Source organism: Meleagris gallopavo, chromosome 3, assembly GCF_905368555.1.
Source record: "Meleagris gallopavo chromosome 3, MGAL_WU_HG_1.1, whole genome shotgun sequence".
Lineage (NCBI taxonomy): Eukaryota > Metazoa > Chordata > Aves > Galliformes > Phasianidae > Meleagris > Meleagris gallopavo.
The window spans coordinates 44,429,479-44,453,134 of NC_139406.1; the positions used below are offsets into that span (position 1 = coordinate 44,429,479).

General features: G+C 38.9%; 1 protein-coding gene across 1 annotated transcript; it reads right to left on the bottom strand.

Moving 5' to 3' along the window:
• Positions 1 to 309: 309 nt before the first annotated feature.
• On the bottom strand, positions 310 to 23,656 carry RAB12 (RAB12, member RAS oncogene family). Its single transcript, XM_019614328.2, has 6 exons — positions 23,227 to 23,656; positions 10,787 to 10,847; positions 3,649 to 3,787; positions 3,004 to 3,093; positions 2,059 to 2,163; positions 310 to 1,548 (listed from the first exon to the last, which is right to left on the bottom strand). The coding sequence occupies exons 1-6, from the start codon at positions 23,468 to 23,470 to the stop codon at positions 1,435 to 1,437; spliced, it is 753 nt and encodes a 250-aa protein (XP_019469873.2). The 5' UTR covers positions 23,471 to 23,656; the 3' UTR covers positions 310 to 1,434.

Genomic DNA, 23,656 nt, shown 5'->3' on the forward strand with positions numbered 1-23,656 from the left:
AAAAAGACTGGTTAATATTTGTGTTGCCAGTGTCATTAATAGCTTTGCGACCACCTGCTAAGGTAACACGACAAGTAGTCACATGCTGTTTGGAGGTATCAGCTGGGCTAGGTCATCCCAAGACAGCAAGCATCAAGGTGAGCAATTAATGTTTGCTGCTCTTCTAACAAGGTCTAGAGGAACTGTCAAACAGAAAGTTAAATAATAAGGAAATTAATACAAAAGTAGTTGTTCCATACTGTAGATTTTACCTTTTACCCATGATTTGATATACTTGCCATTCTAATAACAGGTGCAGTTCCACTGTCATTCATAAATACAAAATTTTATTTGCACTTCATTAGTTTAGAAAGACCACAATGCTTTTCAATACCACAAACATTCAGGACACACCAAGTTATTCAAATATGTAACTACCGATTTACCACAGCTAAACTAAACAGTGCATTTTAATAAAAGATATACCAAAGATATAATTCACAAATTCATTATCAGACAAAAATCTAACACAGTATTTGCTTGATGGGAATAATTTCTACTATTAGGAAAAAAAAAAAAAAAACCTTTTTTACCTTAATTTCCCATCCCCCCAACCCTATAGATGTCCAGACAAATACACATATATATTCCTTAATACAGGAAAATCTTTTGTTTTTTTTAAAAGAATTTGTCTAGGACAGCAGCATTGCTTTTTATACCTTCTTATAGAGTTTTGAATATAATCTCCATTCTTTTATTGAAACTTATTGATTCTTGCGATTAAGTTTATGCTTATGCAGAAAATAGATGCAATTTCAGCGCAATCAAATTTGCACCAGATGTGATGTTTTAGTACATAAAGGATGGATTCAGCATTAAACAAAATAAATAAGGCTGCCAAAAATTAAACTCAGCTTTTCAACAAATCCAGTCAGTAGAGGATGCTACAGCCAAAAATGTTTTTACTACATTAAAATGAAACATAATGCTGATTATGGAAGCTTTGTACATAAAGTCCTCTGTTTAAAAAAAAAAAAATTGTCTTTAAAATAGTCAGCAAAGCACCATATACTTATCTTCATACCAGAAGAGCTTCTGCCTGCCTGTTTATAATAACAAGAACTATTACAACATTTATGTCAAGAATAGGTATAGATTTAACTTCTCCTTTTTCCTCGACTGGAAGTGTGGTAAATCTCAACCAACTGTACAGTATTTATAATAACACTGGGGCAATGAATGAAACATCATTGTGAGGGTCAAGGGCAATAATTAAATGTTATATAGTTGAATCCTACAAAGGATTGCATATTTGCATATTTACAAGTTAGTGTGTAGCTCTGACTCGAATAACAAAGTGCAACAAGAAACTGCCAAATGATTGTAGTGCAGAGTAGTACAGATACTTTCTTTATCCTCCCACTCCTATTTTTCCACTCTGTATGGAGTAACAAGTCAACAGCAACGGACATGTGGCCTTGGAGGAGGCAGTTCTGGTGGGATTTCTGGCTCTGGTTGCAGGGACAGGATACTGTTGGACAACTCATTTCTTATAACATCCAGTGGCATCTTAAAGAAAAGAAAACATCACCTGTAAACAATCATCTACACAGATCTCAGCACAATGAGATAGTTTCAAGAGGTCACTATCAGCCAAAGCCTCCACACTTAAGGATTTTCAAATCTTATTAGTTACTGATCTACATTCAAGCAAGTTGTGCTAACAATGTATTTTCCAATGAAGTTGGGAGACACTGTCAAAATAAGCCTCACTTTCAAAAAATGACAAAATACGAAAGAACTGCCTGCAAACAAAAGCAGGCAAGTGTACAGTCAGCTGCCGATATGAAGTTCTAAGAAATAGGAATCATAGCAAATAGAAGCAGATGTCTACCAAGCTCGACAGCAATTCACTGATGCAGGCAGTAAAGACTGCAAACTACATCATGCCCCCTACATATTAACTTCACCTGACAGCGTGCACTTACCCTCTACGTCCTCCCGATAAATATAATCAGAGATTCCATATTTAAGCATGAACCACTTATGTGGGCAGAAACTATCACCTCAATATTTTACCTTTTTCAGAATGTCATCAACAAGCTTTAGAAATATTTCATCCACATTAAAATTGTCCTTGGCACTTGCTTCACAGAACCGCATCCCAGTTATTTGCTGTGCAAACTGATGGAAGAAAAAGTAAAATAACTACAAAAACAACAACTATACATTCCTCATTAAACCTTTAATAAGCTTTCCTGAAATCTGTGACTGATCTCTTATGCAATTAATTACCCTGAATCTCTAAGGTACAGCAAACGTTGTCAGATACAGCTAATTTTCACTTAGATTTGGTTTAATGGAGAAGTGTGCAGCACTCTTCTAGACTTAAGTTTGAAAAATTAATATCCTCAGTTGACAAGGATTACTCAGATTGCCAAGGAGTAAGAACTTTTCAGAAGAAAAATATTTGTATTTGTCCTGATCAAGAGGGTGCTGTAAGTCCCATGGCAAAACATTCTCCTTTCATTTTCCTTACTACTTTTGCGATGAAGAAAAACAAGAAAAACCAACAACCATGGAAGCAAAGTTGAGCTAAGGAATCAAGCAGGACTCTTGCCAATCCTAAGGTAGTACTTAAAGGCCAATATCTGGAAGAAGAATCACAAACACATCCTAAATGGACATATCTCTATTTATGACTCAAGTTTTTACTACATCTCTTTTCATAGTTTACATGCCAAAAAGAGGTATTCACTATACTACTGTGTACTGGGGCCAACAATCACACTAGTAGTTTATTCCTTTTTTAAAGCAAAGGCATACGACTCCAGGAAGAAAGCATGTAATGCACTTTGTATAAACAGAAGCAAGCAAACAATGAATTTTAACAAAACATCCCCATTCTCAGTATGCTCCTGAGGTCCAACAGTATGACTAAGAATAGCCATGGACTCTCAACAGCAATGTCACAGCAGTTTTGCTTCCAGCTGTAACTCAGGATTTACTTATACCTGTTCTTACCTTTTCTCCCTGCTGTCGAGTAATCTCTCGATCAACTTCACAGTCCAGTTTATTTCCAACTAATAGAAGCTCTGCATCTTCTGAAGCATACTGCAAGTAAAATATTTTAATAAACTAAACCAACAAAATGTGAGGCTTCATACAATATTAAAAACAAAAAGGGAAATTCCTTTACTGAATAATGAAACATATCTACACAGTTTAATACATTAATGTTCTTCCCAAACATTATTTTAAAACTTTTCAACTTAAATTTTTAAATATCATTTTAAAAACATTATTAAGAACCAGTTGTTCCAGTTCACCTAGGAGCGAACAAGTATTTCACAGACAAAAACTTCTTCTTTCCCCAGTGCATAGGCAAATGCATAATGTTACAGATTTCCACTGGCACTTCTAACTACTTCAGCCAAAGGAAGCAGGAACGCACAATTATTTTGCAACAGAACATGTAAATGTTAAATTTCTGCTAAAAGAATCCTACGCAAACCAGCAGTCTTTAGTTTAATAATCTTGTGATTATGCTGTTGAAAGCATACATTACTAGTCCTTTTGAGAAAGAACTAATTCTTCAAAAAAAAAAAACAGAACAAAGCAAAAAAAAAACCCACAAAAAAACAAAAACAAAAACAAAAGAGAGCCTACCTTATCAATCATTTTCATCCATTTTGGTAAATCATCAAATGTTTCCTTCTTGGTTATATCATACACCAAAATAATTCCCTTGGCACTTCTGTAATAAGCTGAGGTAATGCTGTTGAATCTCTCCTGACCTGCTGTGTCCCTAAGAAGCAGCAGCAAACATTGGCACAAACGTTTCATGGATTTGCAAAGTATACAATAACTTTGTTTCTATCTTAATAAAGACAGCCTCCCACACTTATTAGATACTCTACATTGAAAATTGAATATATGTGTGTATGTCAGGAAAAAAAATGGAGCATTTCTTTCAATTACAAAAAGTTTTCATATCAGAACTATTTAGCCCATACTAACTTCACCAAGAAAGGCCACCAAATAGGTCTACATGTGGCTGAAAATGAAGCTGTTCAATGGAAATGTACCAGCAGATTAAGCTGGTTTTGTGGTGTATGGTTGTTTCTTTTTTAAATAGCCCTGAAAAAAAAGAAAAAAAGAAAAAAAGAAAAAGAAATGGATACATGCTTAGCAAACTAAAACAGCTGGACAACCAACAATAAAATGAGCAATACACTGATTATTATGATTTGATCTTTCAGAGTCTTTTTGGATCAACCACAGTAATTCAACTATGGTTTTTAAGACTAATGCAGAGGCAACTGGCAGAATTCACTTCTAAAGAAGTGATTTCTAAAGTAAGTAAAGAACCCCTATATAGAACAGCTTTTGAAAGTAGATTATTGCCTTCCACACTTACATCTACTAATCTGAGGTGGTCAAATAGCATTCCTATCCTCACTTTCAACGTTGGAGGCATTTCTATCACAGCGCATTTACACTGGAGATTACTTTCAAGCAATGTCAACTGTTTGCCTGTACTAGCTATAGTTGATATTCCAAAGCAGATAAGACAAAGTTATTTTTTACTGAGTCTTGTCACGGAAGATTTTTGGCAGTTATACTAATACAACAGCTGGTGTACACCCTCAGTCTTAAAATGTGACTGGTATCAAAAGCAAATAGTAAGTTATATGGTGCTTCGAAGTAACAAAAAGATAAGTCAAAAGACTAAATAAAATTCAAAGTACATGGGAGAAAATGTGTGCCCATACATAGGGACCCTAAAACTCAAAAGTAATTCTATTCAACAGTCACATTTTAGACAAAAGGATAAGAATGAATTTGGGAATGAGATTAACAATGGAGAACTGAAACACTCGTTACTAAAAATAATAAAAAAAAATGTTATGTTCACAAAATGCCACATTGATTGTCCTGAGGAATTCTTTTTAAGGTTTATGCACAAGTAGCAGAATAAACTACAACAAACCTATCGTGCTCTACACAGAATCTTTAAGGATCTCAACTAAGCAAGCTTTAAAGTGAAGTACTTAACTTTCTCCTGAAATAGCCACAAACATACTTGATAACAACAAATTTTTGGTAGGTGATTTCACAAAGTAAACACTGTCTGCTAGAAAAAGATGTGAAATCTCTGCTTCATAACCCGTGTAAAAATACTGACTAACACTTCACTAAGCCAGCAGCAGCATGATATGGAACTTGGGGTAGGGAGGCAGAAGAAAACAAATTCCTACAGCACACATTTTTATTTTTATTCATATCCTATTCTCTACTCAAAACTTCTGAACTGAATTTACACAAACCCTTGGGACCCTACTGAAGGTGAAACAGGTAGACTGTTTCAATGAGACCAAGCTCTAGAAGTATTTCAGACAGTTTTAGATTGTTAATTGGTCGCTTTCTTATCTGAATGAAATGTTTTTTATTAAAGCAATACAAGTTCTGGCAGCTGAAGTCAGATATTTAAGTATCACTTAAAAGAAGTAATTCATTTTCTCTTCCCTCATTTTTTTTTGGTGATGGTTTGGTTTTGTCAGATCCTCTGGAAATTCATTCCATGAAAAATTTAAAAGTTCTAGTATGAACCGTTGATTTTCCACATATGGATAGCATTGCTTCAGTACTTAGAACAGGCTTCTCAAAATTATAACCGCGTAGAGCGGCCTCTGCCATCTGCTGCTAATCCAGCCTACTGACCAAGTGCATTAGGGATGGGATCCCTTTAGTTCTATCACTGCACAGACACAACCAGATGGCAGTTGGCAGGGCATACCCCATATATGGAAGGATGCATCAATTTGAGTTGTGGTCTGACTGATGAACACCACTGCCTTTTTTGCTGGTCAGTCTACCCTCTCTTCTCTGTGCCCGTATCGGAGCAAAGAAACAGAGGAGCCATTTCAGAGCTAACTGTGCCTATAGGTCGATGTTATGGGCTTTTAGCAATTCCATGACAAAGGGGCCCCTTCTGAAGCACCAGATCACTCAGTTCATACGTTAGGAAAATACATAGGGGAAATAAACACACTAACATCAAGCTACTCTCTCAGAAGAGATCAACTAACACATGAGGTATGCTTATGTGTAAGCATTGGAATCACCATTACACTCAGTCACTACAGTTTCCTCCAGCCCCGCATTTCCCCAAGCCTGCTGAGTGCATTATCACCCAGTCTATCTGGTATTATCAACCTCTCCTCACCTCACAACAACTTCAGGTTCTTAAAATACCCTCAGGTCCTGCACTCCTCTTTGTGTAGATCATTTGTGTGTAGTCTGCCTTGCTGGCTAAACGAGACACACCGCATGCTGTGGTTGGTTCGAAAACCCCATTATATGTTCAATGAACAGATGGCCACCAATTGTCACCTGCCAGTCACTCTAATCACGGTGAATTATGGCTGACTTTCTCTGCCTTGCTTTGATAATCCACACACTTTGTGTAACCAGTGCATCCCCTGCTGCAGGAAATTTAAATGAAACCAGACAACAGGTTTCTGATTGTAAGCATGATCTGATAATACCCGTTTCCTTCAAAAACTGGAAGAAAATAAGCTGAATTCGTGGTCTTTTATATTACAATAACAATGTATTATCCTTCAAGTAGTAAGGAGAAAATTGGAAAATTATTGGAAAATAAGCAATAATCAGCAACCTCAAACTAGCTAAATAAGCTGCCACTGAGTATCAAGTTGATCTTACATAGGGAAACTTATCTTGTACGAGAACTATGGGCTGTTTTTATAAAAATGCGTGGCAAATTCTTCCAGCATTGAAGGAAAAAAAATAACAAGCCTGAAGTAGAGCTAATGTTAAAAGCATATCCATCATAAAATGTCTTCTTTTCATGTGCTGTACTGGAGAAATTAAGTTTGTTACACTATTGTCAACGTATTACTCTCCCACAGTGGGAACACTTGAGTAAAGACAGTTTTTGGAAGGACCAATGGAAAGCTGTGAGAGGAGCATTATTTAACTGCACTAACAGTATGCAATTTCATGGATTTCATGAACAATGCTAATGCAGCTAGTTCCTTATTTCTCTTGCAAGAATCAACATAAAACTATAAGGCAGTTCAATTTCATTCACATTCCAGAAGTCCAAACAATTAATTACTACTTCATCAATGATTTTGCATCACTGAGAAAATACAACAGATGACTTCTTTTTTAAATACTAAAATAAGTTTTCTTTTACTGATTTTTCCAAGAACTTGCTTTAATGAAAAAAGCACTGCTATTTCCAAATGGTAATTATAAATATTCAGCCTATGACTCTTTCATCAACTACAACCTGCAATTTCCTGCCTCATTAACAGAAACTAGACATCACTCCGAAAATACAGACAAACATTACAACAAACAAATGCAATTAAAAAACACCACCACCATGACAAAGCCTTTTTTCAAGTGTTGACTTGCTGTATTCTCAGATTGTATAATACACATATAGGCTCAAAACTGTCACTGGCTCTGAAGTTAAATTCATTTTTTATGAATGGTAGAGTGAAGTGGCAATAGGGAGGAAATGTATTTTTAAACAGAAATAAAAAATTTAACAATTGAACATTTGCACTTGCTTTGTGCTTTTATGGTACTTGGAGACATTTAAAAAAAAAATTAAGTCATTTTGGGGTTAATTCTACTTGTGAAGCTGAGCTTTCCTTCCCCTTAAAACAAAACAAAAAAATCGAAGTTATCTGCAATTTTTATTACATGAACTAATTTATGTCAGAGATTCTAACATTTCAGAACTACATTCTGTTACATTTCAGGACTCCCTGTCTCAATTTCCAGCACTACTGCCCATAGAAAACCTTGAGCTGGCAGCATCACAACTTTTAAAGAGAAAGCAGTTCAAACAACTTTCAGAAGCAAATCCCAGATTTCTTGCCAGGTGTCAGCGGCCTCTTTGGGCAGCCCAAGCAGGGCACAGCAGCAGGGCACCATTGCCTCCAGCAGCTGGGGAACATGCAGACTGGAAGCCTGACCTGGGTGCTTTTTACTTCAGCTAAACACTCAGATTACTCAGGTGACAGGGCACAGTCAGATCCCACTGTCCTCCAGATACGCTTATGCTCCAAAGCAAGAAAGTGGGATTCCTATCATTTGGTCTGGCTCTGAGACAGCACTAAAGCAGAGATGCTCAGATACACTCTGATCATCAGGCTAGCTGCTCAGTTACTTCATCCACTGCATAAATGCAACAGACACTACAGAATATATGAGCTTGTTTCAGCCAAGATCTGCAACTCAGAAGCTGACCTATTGTATCTACTACTTCTGCCAGCCCAAGGGTCACTGCTACTGCGCTGGGAGGGGGCAGAGAAAATGAACACTACTGAGCATCCTCAGTGCTGCTCTACTATGTCATCTTCCAAGGAGCAGGAGGCTGTTTCATGACTAAAAGTCAAGGAAATAGGTTGAAAGTAGCAGTGCTATCCTAACAACGGAAGCCTCTTTGATCCTCAAGTATACAATATCTCACTGTAAAAGCTATATGGAGAGAGTCTGATCTGTATGCTTCTCTAATAACAGCAACCAGGTGAGAGATACTTTCAAAAGGAAACATCACTGATTGATACATTCAGTAGAGTTCTCTGCTTTTTTTCTCTTTTCATAAATAGAATTGGCAGAGGTCTCTGGAAAACATTGCTGGCACAGCAGTCAGCAAAGAGAGAAGTCAAGTCACCACTGAAAACCCAATCTGGTATTGAAAAGAACAAAAACAAATGAACAACCATTCTTGTTTGATTTCTGAAGTAGAATTATCAATGACTGAAAAAATAAACAAGCTCGGATGCTTCAAAATGCAACCTTAGCCATTTTCAGGAATCAAACACATTTTAGAAATGATTTGTTCCTTTAGTTGCTCATTTGATCAAAATACAGGGTTTTGTAGTAATTACTGTGATCTTTATAAAACCACCAGGAAGCATGAGACAATCTTGCCTCAACAACTCTACACAGGTAGAGGCAGGATCAACCACACGACTTAAGTTGGCATTTTAAAACTTTAAGTGGTTGACTTTGTAAATTGCTTTCCTGTTTTCATCTAACAACTGAAGGTGCAAAAAGAATAAATAGGCCCAACAACACATACAACAACGCGTCAAAATAAATGAGTGAAAGTGATGCTTATTTGATTGCTTTTCAAAAACTTTACAAACATGCCACAACAGTTTTCCATGTAATCCATAAGAACAGCATTTTAACAGCAGTTCTTGAAGAGAGAGTGACACTTGGGAGCTGGATATTGTACTGCTGGATTTTAACATATCTTCTTCTCTATAATGTGTTTTATTCACTGTTACAGCAGGTCTTTGCACAGGACTATTGGTCACTTTTTTTTTTTAAGCAACCTATCAATTTTTAGTTTAAAAAGTTTCCTATGTGCTACTAGCATATTCTCAATATGTGGAAAATAATGGTTTAAGCATCTCTTTTCAGCTAAACATCTCTTATAAAGTATTTATTCAACATGAAAAAAGTTAATTGTCAAGCTCAGCATATTTCATAGCAAAATTTTAAGTTAGGCATATGGTAGTATCTCCTTATCAAAAAACTTCTGTTACCTCTGTCAGCTTCAGCAGACCCTGGCTAGCAACTGCTGGCTCAACTGCCAGCCTTGTGGTCATAGGTTTCCAAGCAGGGACACATGATGGATGAAGACATGCCAGTAACATTCAAGTGTTAGGTGACTGATGATACCAAAGATGATGTAGCAGTTAACTCAGAGGGAAGCAAGACAGACACATGGTGTGACAAACAGTTGATGGTGACCTGCCAAGAGGAGTTAGTAAGCTGAATTCACTGCACCCATGTAGTTAAGAATGAGAAACCACCAGAATATCCCAAAAGTGTCTCAGAGTTCAGAGCTCTTCCACCCCTCTAGAGATTGTTAGCAGCTATATCAGCTTAACTACAATGCCAATTATGCATCAAGCACTGTTAATCAACCAAAGCTAAGCTTCTACATAGTAGTACGTGAGTTTAATGTATATTAACATAGCTGGTTTATTCTCTCAAAACAATGCTTATGTATTAGACGACTCTGCAAAACAAAGGAGCACATAAGCTCAACAAGTCCTAAACAATTTAAATTCTATCATTAGCATGGGGAATCGTTATGAGGAAACATGTATCCTACTCTAGAACAGAAAAGCTTAGCTTAGACATCAAGCTTTCTGCAACAGAACATTATTTCTAGTTAATGTACACTGTCTCGGTTGTATGAGATCATTTTCTGTCTTAGTGCTGTTATAGGGGGTATAACTTGCTTAGTCTTGAATGCACTTCACTTTTAAATTATTTACCACAGTATCAAAGAAACAGCACAGTCTATATCAAGTTTTAGAAAAAAGTTTAGGAAATACTTTATGGCTGCCTTATAATTGCTTTTGTAGCAAGTCAGTTTAGAACAGTCCAAAATATAAAAATCTAACTGTCTATTTAACATGGTTACTTTTGTTTGTTGAACTCCTATTTCTTGTGTAGATGATTTCACACTTCTAGAAAAAAGTCCTTGAGATCTCTGTGATGCATTAATATTTCAGTAATTACACTCATGCACTACTTCTAACCATCTTTCTCCTCCTTTATCCTCACAAAAACCTAAGAGCTATTTGGTTTTGCTAAGTCAAGTGGGAATGTAGGAGAGAAACAAAAGGCTAAGAGCTAAACCAGCTTATAACAGTTAATAGTATTAGACAAGCATATCGATTCATGCTATAACATAAAAATTAAAACATACTGCTGGTTGCACATTTGTTTTACTTACCAGATTTGTAATCTAATTTTCTTTCCTCTTAGCTCTACTGTTTTGATTTTAAAATCAACACCTATAAATAAAATACAGTAAACAGAAAAGTAGAAATAAGAAGCAAAAGTAATGAGGGTGTAAATTATTACTATCATTTTTGGATAGGTTGTTTTTTTTTTTTTTTAAATCAACTTTTAACAGTTTTGCAATAGGCAAGATCATCACATGGATTTGACTACAGCTATATAGTCTGCGAGCTATCTGATTTGGTAGCATCACAACATAAACTTTCCACTTTGTGCAGCAGTTCCAGCAGCAGGTGAACCCAACACAACAGTAAAACAACAGGCATGGTTGGTTGTTTCTCCCTTATTCACATTGACTGTCAAGGATAAGCCTGCTCTACTTTCAAATGGCACAGCTGCCTCGGAGGCGTGAAGCAAACCCTGTCCCTCCACACCAGTCTGTGAAGTGGAACAGTACACAACTACACCCAAGCCAGATGCTCAGTGTTTGTAAGGTGCCAGAGTGGAAGTGCTGGAATTGTAGTTGGTTTATGCAGTTTGTCAGCACCGTCATTCTTCATTCTGGCAAAAGTTCATGAGCAAATTGCTTCAATTTTGAACAACTTTAAAAATTCCTTTTATACCTGTATGGTACTTTCAACCATCATCTCCAAATTCCAACCAGAATTTGAATGTAATCTAAACAGCAAAGACCCACGAAGACCTTGTTATACAGAAAGACTTCAAGTCCATGAAAATAATGCCACCAATCAACACAGAGACACAGTATGGTCAAACAGTATCTAGACACAAAAGAATACCACCTCAAACATAAAAATATTTCAGGGTACAAGTGTCCTAGGATATCACAGTACTCATAAATTGTACACTAAAATGAGCAGGTTAATGTTTGCATAAATCGTTTTGCTTCACTTCTTCCTTCTGAACAGCATCCCTTCCGACAGAACCAAATCAAAAAGCAGGGAAATAAAAAGACAGGAGAACATCATTCAGACTGGCACACTTACACCCACACAGAAGTGCAGAAGCATGCTGTGTTGGAAAGACTTTTGCCTTTTCACATGCAAGTGAATACCAAGGATAGGTACAAAAGTGAACACAAAGAGAAGATTTACATTTCCTCTCACAACAACTAAACATTTCCCTAATGTCTGTCCTTGATAAAAACCTTGCCAATATTGTTAGAATCTATATCAGACTGTAATTTCTATAGAAGGACCTGAATTTGCCCCTTGGATCATCTGCACCAAAGTCTCATGGAAACAAAAGTACATCTCACACTGGAAAAATAGTCTAAATATATGGAAGGATCATTGACCTTTACTCCCCTCGACAAAAATGCCTTCAAACCAACAGGTCACAATTGTGCACTGCATAGTGATAAAAGTGTTGGTTAGCAGCACAACAATCCTCCTTCTCCAGGTCCCAGTCACACCTCAGTAGGGTTCACGGACAATACAGCAATCAAAGCAATATACATTGCAGTCTATAATTGTAACAGCAATTTTAAAATATTCATACGCAAATTGAGAAAAAGTATAAGAATTATTAAAGTTTCAGAACATTTATTAATTGTAGTTTTAAGAAATACCTTTAGCACTTTTGAAAAACTAGTATCTCTGTTGTTAGTGTAAAAGTCAAAGAAAGTGAAATGGACATGCTATTGTTCTACTATCCAAAATGTGGGAAATAACAGTTCTTGTCATTACTACATTATTAATGTTTTAATAGTTGCTTTAAAACACCATCCGTATCTACTGCTAAATGCCTTTTCTCCAAATAATTGCATTTGAAGTATACAATACAGTTATCCTAATGGTCACAACTTGTCTACAACACAATAGCAACTTTACTCACAAAGGAGATCATCAATATCAATATAAATAGTTTCAAAATCTCTGCCTTTCTCTGTTTCAACATAATTGCCCCACCACCTCAAGTTCCCAGTCCTACTGCATGAATACAACATGCTGTATGATTTATTATTCATCTGAGAACTCAGATTTAAAAAAAAAATAAGAAAATCTACCTTGTTCCTCTCACTGAAATATTAATAGAATACATTATGTATGGTGCTGGCACAGACGGCATGCTGGCTTTGGTTAACCACTGCGCTTGTGGAGGAGCTTGACCTGAGTATGAAGTCAGAGAGAATGCAGCTTCTGCTAAAGAAGTTGTCCTGCTGTCACACAGAAACAAGTCTATATCAACTCTGACCAAAAGCTGCGCATTGCAAACCGCCATGGGAATTTCATGCAAATTTCACTAAGTCCATTAGCAAAACCTTTTAGTTTTTAAGGAAGGGATTTACATACTGTCATCTCAGAAAACCGAGGAACAAAAAGGTAGGTGTGTTTTGTTTTAAGCAAAAATAATGCACTACAGAGAAAATCCAATTGCTATAATACAGGAAATTTTCAGCTCAGGAATTCTTGTGAACACGAGGCAGACCATATGTTAATGAAATCAAGTGGAAAAATGCCTACAGATTTAAAAGATTGTTTCAGAATAAATATTACGTCCCTATTATTCTCGGAATCACAGAATCATTAAGGTTGGAAAAGATCACTAAGACCATCCAGTCCAGCCATAAGCCATCTCCACCATACCCACAAACCACTCAGCGCCACATCCATATGGTTCTTCAACACCTCCAGGGTCGGTGACCCCCCCACCTCTCTGAGCAGCCTGTGCCACTGCCCACCACTCCTTCTGAGAGGAATTTTTTCCTAATATCCAACCTTCCCATTCCAAAGGCAAATTGTTCTGTTAATCATCTTAAAGTCACAGCCTGAAACATTTATTTGCTGTTATACTTTGCACAAAACTATGCAAAACAGTAAGTTTTGGAGAGATGGATTGTTCTATAAAACAGTTTGAATCACCTAACACTTCAAGCAGATAGCTTGCCAGAGCTAAAAGGTGGCTCAACCAATTTTTATAATTAGTAATGCTCTGCAAGCAACAACACCATTCCAAAAGTTTAATGTCTGCCAACACTGGAGGAAAAATACTGGCAACTGTTCTCTTGCAAACGAAGAAACAAATTCCAAAGCCTGTCAGATTTCATTACTGCGTATCACCACTGACCAGTCAAAGGTTATACTTTGATTTTACATACAAATTAGTAGACAAACATTTCTTTTCCATTTTAATTTCAAACATCATCTTAAGAAAAAGTTCAATGAAATAAATAGCCTGACTAAAGTCAAGGAACCAAGTTTTGCCATCCATGTAATTCCTCCAGGTAGTAAAAACATGAGGAAAGCCTATTAACAAGTCTGAGGAAGCCAATTGGGAAGCAAATGCCTCCTACTGTCGCAGATAACAAATACTTGTTAGTCACACATGACAAGAGGTAGACAACTGGATCTATCCATTCATGTAAAGTGAGCATAAAGAGCAGTCTTATGTGTTCTTATAGCTACAGTTGCAGAACACTTGATTTGGACCAACTGCTGGAGTCTCCCATTCAAACTCCGAGTTTAACATTTGTTCCATTTGTGTTCAGTCCTGCCAGAGGCTGCTGCAGTCTCGAAGCTGTGTGCTGTACAGTGCTGTGCCTGAACACAATCAGTGACAGACAGGCCTGGTGTAACACCCTACCAGCACAGCCCACAGCACATAGCCCAGTGATGGCAGACAGTCCCTGTAAGGATGTCAACAACAGTTAACACAAACAAGCCACCCAGGCCCCTTCTGTCCTTAATTACACAAACAGCATCCAGTACGTGGCTTAATTCATTCATAGTTCAATAAAACTGAGGAATCAATAATTGCTGTTGACAACTGCATTAAATCTGAACAACACATCTTATAAAAATAAAGGATTGTAAAAGGCTCTCTCCAATGGCAAACCAAGGCTAATTTTCACACTAAATAGTTTGCATTTAAACAACTACTGACGATTTTATTGACAGCAAGTCATCAAATGCGCACAGCAGAGCCAGCAGGTACATGTTTATGGTACTCTCAAGTGTATGTCCTTTGCCAGGACACAGCAACAGGAGGGGAACCAGAAGGCTGGCCACCACCTTCCCTCCCTCCATGGCAATCTTACACACACACCACTGGCAAGCTATGCATTCAGTTCTTCCACTATGACTACATTCATAGCAGTCTTCTCTGCCTGAATTAAAACTGCTCATTTTGGATGTCAGATTCTGCCACAATTGTTTTTTCTCTGGCACAGCCATTCTCAGGAATCCTAACACATATCCCATACGTCTTTAAGAGTTAATAAAAAAAAAAAAAAAGCACAAAAACACAGATCCCAAACTCAACTTTGAGTTTATGATTTGGTATCCACAAAGCATTTTGAAATACCCTGATTCAGCTTGCTCTACCACCAAACTGCAGGTATTCCTGTTCCCCCACCCCTAGCTGGAGAGATGATGAGGCATTACGTATAGCAGCAATTATATGGCACGCTGAAGATAATATTATTAATTCAGTACTTTGAAAAATTCTATAAAGCACACTGCTTTTGTTGTGAAAGCACAAGAGCTTTAGATTAAAAATACACTTCATGCAAACAAGAGCACCTACTTCAACATGTACTCAACTGAAACAATGGTTTTCCAGGAAAAATAAAGGGCTATTGGACTAGAAGGCAATTAGAGAGGTTTGTTTCCTTTATTTTGAAGGAGTCTATGCAACAAACGGCTAAGCAAACTGTCTGCGCTCCTTTCCAAAACAAACAGCCCTAAAAGAAAGGGAACAGGCACTCAAAATAGAAGTGCACTAATGAAGTTCTAGATAAGGGCAAGTCAGTGTGAGCGACGTATCTTGTCACTGCACTGAACTGGAGGCTGCTCCAGACTGAAAACAAATCCAGTACAAATGAAGCGTAGCCCAAAACAGGTTATAATATATAGATTACTTCTCATTCCTGTTTGCAGGAAGAAATCTACTAAAGCATACACTGAAACACATACAACTGTGTCTGGTTTCTTTCTGTAAAACAATTTGTCTAGAAATAAAAAAGAAACTTCTTACTCTGCATTCAGCATCACTGCTTTCAATTTTTTTCCTCCCCTAAATGGCAGAAAAAGGAAGTGGAAGCTGTTTTGTTCATAAGGAGTGACCTTAAGAGGCCAAGATTACAAAGTTCAGGCAGGAGCTGGGAAAACAGATGCAAATAGAGCACATAGAACCCCTACAGCTAAAATCAATTCCAATAGATTGAATTTTCAGAGGCCTATTAGCTATTCCCAGCAAAGCAATGCAATCAGAGAAAAATAATCAGACTGTATTTGAAGAGACACAATCAGTTTAAAAATTCAGAGTTTGCATACTAATTGATCATTAGAATGGACTTAAAATTCAAAGGCTGGGACTGTTTGTTTACTTTGGACATCTGACAGCATTACAGAGAAGTTTTCTTCCTTCCGCTACAGTTGATGACTGTGTTTCTAGAGGTAAGATCCAGCTCTGCTACCAGCTTGCACAGCACCTGCTATAAGAGAGTCCTCATCTGTAACTAAATATTGATTGCAATACAGTAATTAATAGAAACGACAGTCATATAGTACTGCTGAAGTCAAGGAAAAGATGCACGCTGGCTTTGCTATCAACTTCTACCATCTTTGGGGAAAAAATATACAAAGAAGAGTACAGTACATGGGCGTGGAGGTAGAATAAGGTTACTAAAGTTATTTGAGGGAAAAAATAAAGCAGTTTTTAATTGAAGTTTCAAGACACATAGGTAATTTTAAGAACCAACAAAGCGGAAATACCTCTTTCAAACCTCACATTATACATGTAAAGATTAAAAAGAGATTTGGAAGCATTACGTGTAAGTCGCCCATGAGCCAGTTTGGGGATTACGTTGGGGGCAGGTAAAGCACGTTGCTCATATGGCTCTGAAGTGTAATTCTAGAACAATTAACATGCAGAAACTTGAGACCGCTCGCCTAAAATAAAAGCACACACGTAACTCTGCTGGCAACTGTGCTACAGACCAAAGCAAAACAGACACACCAACATCAGAAAAAAAGAACTGGTTACGTATGTGCAGTGGCTAAACTTTAAAGGTGCAATTACACAGATTTTTAGAAAGGCAACAATGATCTTTGAATGCCTGATGCACACTTAAGAAAGTCTAAGATGTTCAGCATTTCCAAACAATTAAAATGGAGGAAGTTATTTCTTTATAATTTTACCATCTGCGAGAAATCTTTCAGAGAGCTTCAGAGAGAAACTTTTAATCTATTTACAGAGCTAACTTCAAAGCATGGACCAAATTTTTGATAAACAGAATGAGGTGAAAGGCAGGATGGAATGAATAAGATATTCTGGGCCTTCTTGAAGACAAGGCATTTGCAAAACTCCCTACTGAACTGACAAACACAGTGGGCTAGTGGTCTACAATGACCTGACCTGAAAGGAAAACTGAATGTCAAAGAAAATTAATAACAGCACCCTACTATTAAAAAGGCAGAACCTATTTCAAAATGAGACTGAACACGGCATTTTGATTTGAGTACCAAGTTTTTCATTCCTTAGATATTAGAAGAAATAAATGGTAGAAGTGTTGCTATATAGTTGCAGTCTTAACAAGTGAGAATATTAATCCTCTCTCTTGTTCAAGGGCAGCCTGGTGAACAAGCTTCATAGAGATTTAAAGTTTTTGCAGTGAGGGGCACTCTATGGATTCTCTTCTATTTTACAGGTCAGCTAAAAACACAAGCATTCTGCAAAGGGTACCTGTCATCAAATGAATGTCTATTTAAGTGCACAACTTTCAGAAAGAAATATTAAAGTCCACAACTGAGAATCATATGCCCCCTATTTTTATTTTTTGCTTCTGACACTCTCAGCTGTTCACGGCCCAGACTGAGTTTGACAGCTGCATTCCACTCTCCTTACAAATGAAACTCCACATCTGACACCATTCAAGTGGGCTCTTCGTGCTGTCTGCTGGTGTACTTGCATATATTCTCATACGTGCACTGACAACACACTCTAAGATATTCGGATAGCTCTACTGTCATGATAGAACCTGAATATTTCCCTCACTCTAGGCTAGCAGTTGGTTTATAAATGAGGAAAACAAAGTCAAATTCAAACTTAAGCATCTTCACAAGCTCTTGGCAATTCAAAAAATAAAAGTAAAAACACAAAGAGCCCTCCCCAAAGCCCTGTTCCCAAACCCTGACCATATGCAGCATCGCCCCACTACATTTTCCTATATTAAAACACAGATTTGTTACTTATGAGGGCTCAAATAATTATGCATGGAAAATACTTGCTGACTACACCAAAGCTGTACAATATGCTTAGTTGACAAATACCGAGCAAACAGCTATTGATAGGTTCTTTCAGTTGTGGTCTCCAGTGTCAATTACAAGTGACAACAGTACTAACGGTAAAAAGCAGTCTCCAAAGAGCACAGGCTTCTGCTCAAAGCTGTGTTGCCTGAGCTCATGGTTTCAGAACTGACAACAAACAACGCAAGTTCCTACATGCTCCCCAGTTATCTCAAGGTTTTGTGTAAGGTCAAACTGCTTTCTAGGCAAAGCTCAGCCTCCTGCTCTACACTGTTAGTACTTCATCAGACTACTGCAGCACAGCATCAACAAAATATTTGTTAAGCTTTATTTATGCTAATCTACAGTAGTCAAAAAGCCAATAAATAAAAATAAGTATGTATTAATATCTTGAACAAATGAAGACGAGGGCTATTTCTCACATAAATACCTAGTACTGTTGGCCAGAACTTCCTTCCTTCCTCTTTTTTTTTTTGTGCAGCAAAGATTTCTCAGTCTGAGTACAGAGCTGATTTTGAGTATAAAGCCAACAGAAGGATGATTGCTACTTTATTATGACATGGAAAAGCCAAAGATATTTACTTCTACCCTTTCCTCTTCTCCATCACAAATAAGTTCTTAGTGCCATCTTATGGAAGGCAAAAAGAACCTTCACAGAACCTTCACAGAAAAACTGAAATGAGTTACATTTGTCAGAAAGAGTGTAACATGAATATAATTAGTATTGTAGGAAAAACTTATGGGAATGAAACCTAACATTTATGTTGTTAGTCCAAAGACAATGAAGAAAGAGGTTGAATTGTGACAGGAAACCGGAACATAAATACATACATATATGTATATATCTATATATCACATATACATATTAAAAACAGAACTTGCCTTATTTAAAGTTGGTCTGTTGAAGTTAAACCCGAAGTTTTCACTATTACTACTGCCTATTTGTTGGAAGTTAAGCACTTTGCATGCATATTCTAGAAAGAATTAACAGGAAATGGACTACTTGGAAGAAAAAGCTATAGAGCTCTGTAAATCTAGTGAGCTCCCAACACAGGCCAACATTCCATTTCACAGTATATTAAAGCAAAGGGAATCAACGCCAAAGAGCATTTGTGAAGCCAAAGAGATCTTTCCCCACAGCACATTTGCTTGCCCACAGGCTACAATTAGTCCAAAAGGGATCACAGCATTCCCATCCTGATCCACAACACTTCCCATTAGAAATTCATCTGAGAAGCTCCACCTATGATTTTCCTTGCAAACCAGGCTTGAAGGAGGCTTTGGCATTTGCTTCAAATGGTGGAGTAGTGTCCCAAGAACAGCTGCTAAAAGCTGGCCACGAGCCTGCAAAGTCACCTCAGCTCTTGCATTATGGTAGGTAAGTCCTCTTTCCTGGGATGCCTTCATGATGGAAAAAGAGCTGCAGGATGGATGACACTGGGCCTCAGAAACCTTACATAGACCAGCACATGAAAGATGAGTGGAAGAGCTCAGCTTGAGGTGGAGGAGCAGGAGAGGCGGCTGTCTGAGCAGTGAGTCAGTGCGGGGTGAGCAGGAACCTCAGGTCCTGAGATGAAAAGCAGGAGGGAAGCATAACGCTTCACTGGCTAGGAAACAATGCCGAGTGCACGAGTTTGGTAGATCTGTCACAGAAACAGCAGAAGGACTGGCAATGAACAGACTGGGATACAGCAGCTGGAGAGTACAGAGGCCTTTGAAAAATAAAGAGGACTCTTTATTATAATTTCTAAATGTTAATAACAATAATAACATCACTATGGAGATCTGGATGTGCAGATTTATTTCTTTTGGAATAAGAACTACTTTTGGGATGATAAGACAGGAGGAAGAAGAACAGCCAAGGACTCCTTCTTTCCTGACCACTTTAAAGCCTTCTTGCAACCACAGCAATGAATATTTGTGCACTGCTTTTGGAAAGATCACTCTCATTCATTTGACATGCTTGTTTTGCATTGTTAAGAGTCTGAAAAACACCCTAGCAACAGTTTTAATCCTTCTCTTCCATGAAAAATACAGGTGCATGGAGGCCAGGTACAGCATCGCAATCAGAAAACAACTTTTATTTTAAAATAAAATGTATATAAACATTTGTTGACAAAATTAATTAATGATGCCAACATTATCCTCACATAAGAACTCTACCATCATGGAAAAGGAGTTACCTTAACTACCTTGGATTTAATACTGGTGTAAATGAGTAATTTTATGTCAGGGAGCTACAGGGAGAACATTTCTAAAGAAAATGTCCATGTCCAAACCAGTAATAAAAATAAGTTATAACCCAATAGTAAGAACAAACATCCAAACCTAGCACATAAAACCGTGAACAGCAAAATCTATTTCTCATGTGACATCAGTGTGCAAAAGTCAGTAAATATTTGAGTGCACTGAGTATTCTCAGTGCGATATAAACAGCAGATTAAGGAGACACAATATTCTGTGCAACTTAATGCCCAAAATAAATACATCAAAAGAATTTTAGATCAACAGCACATCGTGTGCAGTTATGAATAATGTGCTGAAATCTGCCAAGCTATTTTTGAACGCTTTCAAAGAACTTCAGCGTTTTGAGATGAGACAGAAGACACGTTGGTGTGCTTGTTAAATTCTGTAATAAAATCTGGCAGTGTAGTCTTTGTAAATTAACATTACAATGCTGAATATCTCTTAATTGAATCCACATCTCTCTGTTTATGTAGAAACACTCAGTGACATCCCACTAATAACCTAAACAGCAGCTGGGGACAGAAGTCAGCCAGGCTCTCCCAATAAGCTTTGGGCATGCAAAGTTTTGGACATTTGCAATTCTTCCACTGTCAGAGAAGACCTCTGAGCAGCCTGTGCATTTCCATACAGAGGTTAAAATGCCATATATTGTTCTGTTTGGCCTACACTTTCACAGGTCTACTATAAAAAGAAGGTAGAGGCCGCCAGTATCAAGATAAGATAATTAAATGTGTTCTTATATTCTTATACCATCTTTTCAAATTTAATTTCAAGGTATATTTGGTTTGCATTGCTTCCTCTGAAATTGCATTAGTCACAATGTTTCAAATCATGTTTCAAAACATTCTTCACTTATAACTCAAAAAAAATCACTTCAGAAAGCAGTTATGTGGGAAGAGTGCATTATTTGAATAGTGCAAACTTTGACCCCTGATCATTTCTGTTTGTGGATTATTTTCCTTTTACATAACATGTAAATAGCAGAGGTAAATAGCAAGCTTTCAGTCGCAACAGCGAGAAGCAGCTGAAGGATCTGGGGGAATCTCAACAGCTATCAACTTTAGTCAGAAGACCTTGAAAGAATGCCATTACTATCAAGTTTCTACATGTATTTTGGCATAAGCTGATTTTTCCTATGCTGCTTTATGTTGGCACACTTCATACATCAAACATTACGTAATCCTCTGTCTAGCAGCATACCACCATTTATTTCCTGTCTTTTATGAAATAAGGAAGCTTTCCGCTTCAGTCACTGCCTTGGTTATCTAGGAAATCAGTGTGCTTACAAGGCACCAGACTGGAAGTCTGGACTGGGGTCTAGGGCACCTCCTCTTACTTCTCAAGATTCACATCAGGAAACCAACCCTAGCTAAAGGAGAGCAGCAGCCCAGCCTGAAAGGAATGCTAAATGTAGGTCATCCCAAAGATGCACGAGTTCAAAGCAACACAGTCACAGAGAAATTTGTAAAGAGACATTTCACTGCCAATTCTACTTCGCTAGCTTACTGTATGTTTAATCAAATTGGTCCATTTACAAAAGCCATCAGCATTTCTTCACTACAATAACATATCACTTCAGGACTGTGTTTCTGACTTTTTGGAAGTCAAAAAGAAGTTAAGTTACCAACTTAAAAATATCAGCACTAACAGGATGCTGAGAGGAAAACCCACAGCACTATCAGAGCGGGATTTTTAGAGGACCTGGAAAAAAAAAAAAGGTATAAAAACTCACAAAACACAAACTAAAACAAACGAGAGTAACTCTAATGTTCTGTCACAGAAGGGTGGGCTTGAAGAACAGCATCTTAGTTTCCAAAAGGCAACACCACTCTTTTCCGTCAGATGCTACAGGTTTCTTCACATTTCAAGCTACAACTTAGCTACACACGCTCATTTTACAATGACACAGACTTAACAACCTGCTTTGCTGCAGCATTCAGAACAGGTAATAACGCAGACCAACCAGCTTGTTTTTCTCCCCTCTTGCATCCACACATCAAAGCACAGCAGGCATTAAGCCACCTCAAAGCACCGCTGACTAACCCATGAACAAGATGCTGCTGAACAAAGCTGGGGAGCTGCTTCCCAGTTTGTCAAACGAGGAGCAAAACACGCTCAAGAGGTGCTCTTCATGGAAGGAAACATCAGCTTCCTCACATCTAACACTGAGGAGGGTTTCCAGGCAGCAGGGATTCGGTGTTAGCCGGGCTGGGGTCTGGAGCAGCACTTGGAAGTCCCATCAGTGATGTTCAGTGCACACTGCAAAACTCCTCAGCTCCTGGAACACTTCTGTACCACCTCAGGCTTTAGCACAATGACCTGTTTTACCAGCCACCCCTAACACTTTTAAAAATATCACAGAATCACAGAATTGCAGGGGTTAGAAGGGACCTCTAGAGATCATCGAGTCCAACCCCCCAGCAAAGCAGACTCCCTGCAGCAGGCTGCACAGGCAGGCGTCCAGGTGGGTCTTGAATATCTCCGGAGAAGGAGACTCCACAACCTCTCTGGGCAGCCTGTTTCAGCGCTCTGCCACCCTCACTGTGAAGAAGTTCCTTCGCATGTTGGTGCAGAACTTCCTATGCTCAAGTTTATGGCCGTTTCACTGTCGAAACACGTAAGAACGAAAGAGGACACCAAACCCCCCCTGCCAGACCCGGGTCAAACTATGCCCTCCGCCCCCATCCCGCGGCGCGCTGGGAAGTTGCGCACAAGGGCTGTCCTCACAACTCCACGCTCTACCACCCGCCTCACGGACAGGCCTGGGGACCCCGGGTACCCGCCGAGCAGGGCAGGAGAAATTACAGCTCTCCAGTGCACGGCACACGGGAAGGGGGGACCCGGCCGGGCCGCGTTTACACCGCGAGAGCCCGGCAAGGACAACGCTGCCGGCGCGGTCGGAGGGCTGCCTTACCCACGGTGGACTTGCAGGCCTCGCAGAAAGTGTCGTCGGTGAAGCGCTCCATCAGGCTGGTCTTGCCCACCCCTCGCGAGCCGATGATGATCACCTGCAGCTTGAAGTCGGCGGGCCGCGGCGGCTGCTTCCTGCGGCGGGCCTGCCCCCCGGACAGAGCCGGCGACCCCCCCGCCGAGCCCGCCCCGAGCTCCAGCCCGCCGCCCCCCGCCCTGCGCTGCGCCAGCCCCGAGCCCGGCTCCATCAGCGCCGCATGCGGCGCCGCGCCGGCGCCGCGCTCCCCGCCCGCCTCCGCCGCGCCCCGCGTCGCCGCCCTGCCCGCCGCCGGCGCCCACCGCCGCGAGGCAACGGGAGGAGGGGACCGCGAGGACGAGGCGCGGCCGCCACCCGGCCCGGCCCGATGGGAACGGCGACGGGAACGGGAACTCAG